The sequence below is a fragment of the Adiantum capillus-veneris genome, chromosome 4 (genome assembly GCF_014529385.1).
Source record: "Adiantum capillus-veneris isolate H3 chromosome 4, ASM1452938v2, whole genome shotgun sequence".
NCBI lineage: Eukaryota > Viridiplantae > Streptophyta > Polypodiopsida > Polypodiales > Pteridaceae > Adiantum > Adiantum capillus-veneris.
The window spans coordinates 61,815,482-61,823,435 of NC_140934.1; the positions used below are offsets into that span (position 1 = coordinate 61,815,482).

The 7,954-nt window shown below is 42.4% G+C and overlaps 1 protein-coding gene across 1 annotated transcript; it reads right to left on the reverse strand.

Annotated features, from left to right (window-relative positions):
• Positions 1–3,039: 3,039 nt before the first annotated feature.
• Positions 3,040–7,104, reverse strand: LOC147459284 (pentatricopeptide repeat-containing protein At2g39620-like). Its single transcript, XM_086510583.1, has 3 exons — positions 6,870–7,104; positions 6,689–6,755; positions 3,040–6,597 (listed from the first exon to the last, which is right to left on the reverse strand). The coding sequence occupies exon 3, from the start codon at positions 6,574–6,576 to the stop codon at positions 3,652–3,654; it is 2,925 nt and encodes a 974-aa protein (XP_086366709.1). The 5' UTR covers positions 6,577–6,597; positions 6,689–6,755; positions 6,870–7,104; the 3' UTR covers positions 3,040–3,651.
• Positions 7,105–7,954: the final 850 nt, after the last annotated feature.

The following is a 7,954-nucleotide window of genomic DNA, read 5'->3' on the forward strand; positions in this document are numbered from 1 at the left end:
TTTTTCAACTCCATGAAAGACAATGGTTTGATCTCACACATACAACTAAGAGTATCTAGAACCACATTATACCACCCCTTGCAATAACAAAACCTACAATGATCTTAAATAATTTCCAGCCTACATAGCTTTCGTACCCTTCAAATCACTTTGAAAAGTGAACCATTTAATTCTTTAATGGCCAAAAAGTATCTCACAATTGGAACCATACAGATAATTTCATCACTTCTATAAAGCCAAAACAATAGCATAGAGCTCACGTACATAAGCAAAATAATCTGACTGAGCTACATTGAGCTTCTTGTTTTCAAAAGCTACAAGACTTCCCTCTTGAAGAACAATTTCCTTGATAGCTTTAGAAGTAGCATTAGTATCCATCACAAGATGTTTATGAGGATTAACTACATCTAGAATGAGAGCACTTATAATGGAAACCTTGTGTTGTTGTTGTTTAGCTTGCTTCAAGTTGATCTCTCATAGGAACAACAATTTTTGTGTATTTACAAATGAACACTCAATGAGTCCTGCCATACCCAAGAATTGTAGAGAGTAAACCTAGAGGCAACTCACCCAAGAAGACATCATTCACTCCTTGAGGAAGTGATAAATTTTGTTAAGGAGAATATAGAATGCAATGAGTTGTAGTTATTTTTTAATGTATATTAGAGAAATTGGTTGAAGTCATATTCTTTTGAGCAATCGGAGGGAGCACTTTGCTCTAGATCACTTCACGTAGCCATAGATATACAAAATAGTTCTCACAAATAAGGACCCATCGCCACTCACAATTTGCTCATCCTTAGCCTCATCTATGCTCAATTTCAAATAAGGAAGAAAAAGAAACACTAAGTTTTGGTAAGAAACAAAGAAAAACTAAGGAAAACCTCTAGTTTTGTGCTTTTCATAATCTTTAGTAATCAAGACAAAATTCAAATATGATACTTGAGAAGAAAAGAAGAAGGAAAAAAAGAGGAGAAACCAAATCTTAAGCGAAAGAAGAAGAAGAAAATTTCAACTCACATATTTACACATATTATCCCTCGCTCCCTCCCTCTTTCCCTCTTTATTCTTTGTATCCAATTCAATCATTGTCCCCCTTTCTTCAATCCCTCTCTTTCTCCATGATTCTTTCTCTTTCTTTGTGGAGTGATTGCACAAACAAACGTAAATGCAAACAATGCATACATACAAGTATACACATAACACATACATATTGATAGATGTGTGCATTTGTGTGTGTGTGTGTGCGCACGCGCGTGCTATCTATGTTTATGTGTATATGTGTGTGTTATGTATGTCTACTATCTCATTGTAATACACATATGTAGCACACACACACATACACATGTAAGTAAAACAAAATACATACATCATATACGTATGTACATGGGAAAAGAAAATCAAGATATTGTGCTTGAGCATGTAAACTTGAATGGATGACTTACTTGTGTGTTTCGTGAAGGTCAGCTTTTGCAATGAGTTGTTCTTCAGTTTTGAGTTTCTTTTCCTCTAATCTGTGTGTAGCGTGGTGAGATGACCAATGGATGTGAATACTTGAAACGGAGGTGAGTAATTGATAGATATATGAAAAGCGCACACATTACTTGTTGGGTGAGAAGTTGGTTTGACATTATTTAAATGACCAATAAACTATTGGTTTCTCCCTTATTGACAACCTAAGTTGAAAAAGGACTTTGAATAATGAATTTTTTTCATGGGTTGTACACTATACAAGCGATGGCCCTATAACATGTGGACCTTGACACAAGTGTATTATTGGTTGGGGAAGTTGACGCAGGGGATATAAGTTGAAAAAATGGTGAGACTCGGAATAATATCCGTTTTCTCAATACTCCATGGGATATAGATTGGGCAAAGTGGTGAACCTTGGACCAATGCTATAACAATTCTCTGGACCATGGCAAGATAACTTAGGCAAGGATAATCTGAATATAGGCAAGAAAATCTAAAATATGTGAATTATTCTAAATCTAAGCGTGTTAATTTATACTTCGAATTTAATCTAGGCAAGATTATTTGAATCCAAATCCAAGAGGGTGAATTTGAATTTACATCTAGGCAAGATGATTTGAATTCAAGCAAAAAAAATTGATGTTTGGTGATAATTTTTTAATTTATAATTTCAAAAGATATATAGGTTGCATCGTTTGAATCATGGAAGGATCATTTTGAATCAAGCGGAAAAATTTGAATTCAAGCGAGCAAATAAGAATTCAAGTAGGCAAATTAGTTTGAATACAAGAGAAAAATTTGAATTAAAGCACACTTAAATTTACATGGACTAATTCAAATTGATTCAAATTGCTCCAACCTACCTTGGACAAGCGCTTGACCTTAAAAGCATCAAAGCATAGATCAATAGTGACCTTGTATCAAAGTCTCATATTTGGCTTGGCCAACCTTGCTTCTCTTTATGTTGCAATGGAGCCTGGTCACAAGCCTAGTGGACCTTAAAACCAAACGTCTCATGCTAAAACATAGCATATGTCGGACAAGTGGTGGACCATGTATTGACTCCCCATTCTCACCCCTTCTCTTCATGCCACTTCTCCACAAGTAGCACCCTTAACCAACCTAAGGCTCATCAAATCCCTCCTCCATTCTATCCCCTCTCGTTGCCCTTTGTAGCACCCTTGCTCATTCCTCCCTTTGTTTTTCTTGTCCTTTGCAAGTGATAAACAAACACCCTCAACAAAACTAACAGGGGAAAAGCTAACCTAGTTAACTTCAGGTTGACAAGGAAGTAAAATAAAAAGGTCAAACCATCATAACCTAGGACAGGAGAGCACATGCCACGATTAAATTGTGCATTTGAGGGGGCTTGTAGGGCACCTATTATACAACCACCCGATAAGTGTGCGAATATTATCTCAAAGGGTATAGAGTGGCACCACCAGCAAGCTCGCATGCAATAGCACAAAGGCCTAAACAGATGGTTTGTCGCGTGCATTCCAAGGGTGCTATTCTAGTAGGGAAATGCTGTCATTTAAACAGAGATATGTGGGCTTCATCAATGTATTAAGGTTAAAAACTACATAATTATTTGTCATTGCTGCAGCAACCGGTCAGAACTCTCTGCCAGACACCTCTTGTCATGTGTTGCCTTCTGTCTGGCAGCCTTAATTGCCACCTTTACAAACGGGACAAGTGACTGTAATAGAATGAAGGACTCACAAAGTGTTTTAACTGGATATCTGGTATGGTGGTCATCCCGAGGGGTAGGAGTGAAGGTCTTGTCAAAGACAACTACAGGGCCCGGTGTGTAGCCCTTAGCTACCAAGTAAGCTTTGCCCTTGTCAAGGGTACCATCCGCCTTGTACAAAATCTTGTAGATCCATCTTGTAGAGAGAGGAAGAAGACTGAAAGAGACTAGAGAAACGTATTGTGCAAGCTACTTCTCTCTCCATTTCTTTTTCCTCTGCAAGCAACCCTCTCTTCTCATCTCTGTTTTTGCATTGTCAAGCACTGTCACAATCTCCTGACTAAGAATCTCATCGTGAAGTTTTTACCCATGTCAGCGGCTTTCATAATGCCACATCACTTCAAGAAGTAAGATTCACCGTCAAGAACAACACATTGGTGATTCCATCCTTTTGCCCATGCCAGCATCTTGACCAATGCAACAGCACTTCAAGATGTAAGCTTAGCCTTCGAGACCCATGAATAGGTGGTAGCATCTGGAGAGATGCCCTCACTTTGCATCCGTTGAAAGCAGCCCAGAGCTTCTTGGCCCTGACCGTGTTGGGCATATCCCGCAATCAATGCATTCCAAGAGACAACATCCCGGATAGGGAGCTCCTCAAGCGCTTTTCGTGCTCGCTGAAGTACACCACATTTGGCATACATGTCAACCAAGAGAGTGCCAAGCACTGCTTCTTTCTTTAATAGGCCCTGACTAACAATATTATCATGAATTCTTTTGCCCATATCAGCGTCTTGCATAGTGCCACATGCCTTCAAGATACAAGTGTAGGTAATTGCATCTGGAGAGGCGCCCTCGCTTCGCATCCGCTGAAAACAGCCCAGAGCTTCCTGGCCCTGCCCTTGTTGTGCATATCCTGCAATCAGCGCATTCCAAGAGACAATGTTCCGGATAGGAAGCTCATCAAGCACTTTTTGTGCTGTCTGAACTACACCACATTTGGCATACATGTCGACCAATGCAATGCCAAGCACAACTTCTTTTTTCAGCAGCCCCTGACTGACAATTTCATCGTGAATTATTTTGCCCATATCAGCGTCTTGCATAGTGCCACATGCACTCAAAACAAAAGCATAGGTGATTTCATCTGGAGAGACACCCTCACTTCGCATTCGCTGAAAACAGCCCAGAGCTTCTTGGCCCTGCCCCTGTCGGGCACATCCCCCAATCAGTGCATTAAAAGATACAACATTCCGGACAGGAAGTTTGTCAAGCACTTTTTGTGCTTCATGAAGAGCACCACATTTGGCATACATGTCAACCAAGGCAGTGCCAAGCACGACGTTTTTTTCCAACAGCCCCTGACTATTAATATCGTCATGAACTCTTTTGCCCATATCAGCGTCTTGCGTAGTGCCGCATGCCTTCAAAATACAAGCGTAGGTGGTTGCATCTGGAGAGACGCCCTCGCTTCGCATCCGTTGAAAACAGCCCAGAGCTTCCTGGCCCTGCCCCTGTTCGGCATATCCCGCAATCAGTGCACTCCAAGAGACGACATTCCGGACAGGCAGTTCCTCGAGCACTTTTTGTGCTTTTTGAAGTGCACCACATTTGGCATACATGTCAACCAAGGCATTGCCAATCACAATGTTTTTATTCAGGAGCTGCTGGCTAACAATATCATCGTGAATTCTTCTGCCCATATCAGCATCTTGCATAGTGCCACATGCCTTCAAGACGCAAGCATATGTGATAGCATCTGGAGAGAGGCCCTCGCTTTGCATCTGTTGAAAACAGCCCAGAGCTTCCTGGCCTTGCCCGTGTTGGGCATATCCCGCAATCAATGCATTCCAAGAGACGACATCCCGGATCGGGAGCCCCTCGAGCACTTTTTGTGCTTGCTGAAATATACCACATTTGGCATACATGTCAACCAAGAGAGTGCCAAGCACTACTTCTTTCTTTAACAGCCCCTGACTAACAATACTATTGTGAATTTTTTTGCCCATGTCAGCGTCTTGAATAGTGCCACATGCCTTCAAGATGCAAGTGTAGGTGATTGCATCTGGAGAGACGCCCTCGCTTCGCATCCGCTGAAAACAGCCCAGAACTTCCTTGCCCTGCCCCTGTTGTGCATATCCTGCAATTAATGCATTCCAAGAGATGACGTTCCGGACAGGAAGCTCGTCAAGAACTTTTTGTGCTGTCTGAAGTACACCACATTTGACATACATGTCAACCAAGGCATTGCCAAGCATGGCGTTATTTTTTAACAGCCCCTGACTAGAAATATCATCGTGAATTTTTTTGCCCATATCAGTGTCTTGAGTGATGCCACATGCCTTCAAGATGAAAATGTAGGTGATTACATTTGGAGAGATGCCCTCTCTTTGCATCTGCTGAAAACAGCCCAGAGCCTCGTGGCCCTGACCCTGTTCGGCATATCCCGCAATCAGAGCACTCCAAGAGACGACGTTCCGGAAAGGTAGCTCCTCAAGCACTTTTTGTGCTTTCTGAAGTACACCACATTTGGCATACATGTCGACCAAGGCAGTGCCAAGCACGACGTTTGTTTTCAACAGCCCCAGACTAACAATATCTTCGTGAATTTTTTCGCCCATATCAGTGTCTTGTGTAGTGCCACATGCCTTCAAGATGCAAGCATATGTGATTGCATCTGGAGAGACGCCTTCGCTTCGCATCCGATGAAAACAACCCAGAGCTTCTTGGCCCTGCCCATGTTGGGCATATCCAGCAATCAATGCATTCCAAGAGATGACATCCCGGACAGGAAGCTCCTCAAGAACTTTCTGTGCTTTATGAAGCACACCACATTTGGCATACATGTCGACCACGCCCGTGCCAAGCACAATGTTTTCTTTCAACAGCCTCTGACTAACAATATCGTCGTGAATTCTTTTGCCCATATCAGCGTCTTGTGCAATGCCACATGCCTTTAACATGCAAGTGTAGGTGATTGCATTTGGAGAGATGCCCTCTCTTTGCATCTGCTGAAAACAGCCCAGAGCTTTCTGGCCCTGCCCCTGTTGGGCATAGCCCGCGATCAATGCACTCCAAGAGACAACATTCCGGACAGGAAGATCGTCAAGGACTTGTTTTGCTCTGGCAAGTGCACCGCACTTGACATACATACTGATCAACGTGTTGCCTAAGTATGTGTTCTTCTCAAGTAACCCACTATCGCAAATATGAGCATGTATCCTAGTGCCTTGGCACAAATCCTTCTTCTTAGCACAGTCTTTAAGTGAGCTTGCAAAAGAAAGGATCATTCCCTTTTTCTCCATGTTGGCTTGTATACTGCACAAATCCTTCTTCTTAGCACAGTCTTTGAGTGAGCTTGCAAAAGAAAGGATCATTCCCTTTTTCTCCATGTTGGCTTGTATACTGGGCATTGCTGCTTTCTTGGCGCTGCTCTGTAAACAGATTATAGAGAGAACAAATCGACTGTGCGTGAGTGTGTGAGTGTGTGTGTGTGTGACACGCGTGCAAAATAATGGTTCTTACCTCAGTAGCACATCGTCCGATGATGACTTTCCCATCCGCCTCCCATCGCCCCTACTGCCTGAGGAGCCTGCCAACAAAAAGGACGAAAGCTTGATTCACCGCGTGTCATCACGTGATTGGTGGGACAAAGCCTTCTCTCTGACTACAGAGAGCGCATCTACAAAAGATGGGCGATCCATACACTGCAAAAATTTCGTGTGAGCTGGTCTGCCAGCTCAAGCTTGTCGAAAGGCGATTCTCTTGGGGGTGGGTTGGGGGCGGGGGGGGGGACGGGGGGGGAAGCACCCCTCAGCGAAGCTGCAGCATGCATTTTAGTGCTATGGGTTTGCTGTTCTTTTTTTTTTCGGAAGAAGAATAACAGTAAATGTCAAAAACACAAATGTCCCTAAGGAAGGATAGGAGTTATCCTGATCAATAGAGAAATATTGATCAAAGTACAAGGGCACCATCAAGAGTGGCTACCAACAGAAGCAAAATAACTAAGGATCACATCTAGAAGGCTTATTCATACATGGCTAGAATGATTGGCCTCATCTTTGCCATTTTTGAATCTCCTTTATGTCACCTTTGAAGCATCCTTTACCAAACCATATAGCTCTTTCACTACAATCAAAACACACACACGCACACAGCAGAAGTTGAGTGTGGTAATCCAAACCATGCTTTATTCCTCTCTAACCAAATATGCCATAAGAAAACAACTCTGAGACAAGTCCAAAGAGGGACACCCGTGAAGCTACACTCACCCAGCAACAGAGAACTACAAGAAAGCTATAGGAAAACAATAGAGCAAACTTTTTGCAGTTCCCTCTTAAACAAAGCATCATGCTTGTAGTTTACAAAGAGATGGGGAAGAGATTCTTCATGAAGTTTGCACCTGCAACATATACCATCTGAAAGTCCAATATTCTTAGCCTTTACACCTGTCCAGACACCATGGTGGAGGATGAGGCACATGAGACAACTCTGTTTGACTAACAAAAAGGGTAGGCCCATAATCATTTAAACATGTATGACCATTGCTTGAAATTCCAGGAGACTCTCCATTTGTTGTCAAGCTTAGCAATCGAGGCTTGGTCCATATTCTCCTCATTTCCTTTGGCTGAATAGATGCTTTTGCACATATTGTAGAGAGAAAAGGCATTGCCATTGAAACATGTTTGCAATGCTCCTTCAACACTTTGTATTCTCTCTAGGACTAGGTCAACACATCCTTGTGAAATCTAAAATTGTTGTATTAGCTCGGTTTTAGTGAGACAAACTCCA

Excerpts from the sequence above, each read along its gene's own strand:
- LOC147459284 (XM_086510583.1), bottom strand. The coding sequence starts at position 6,576 with ATGCCCAGTATACAAGCCAACATGGAGAAAAAGGGAATGATCCTTTCT.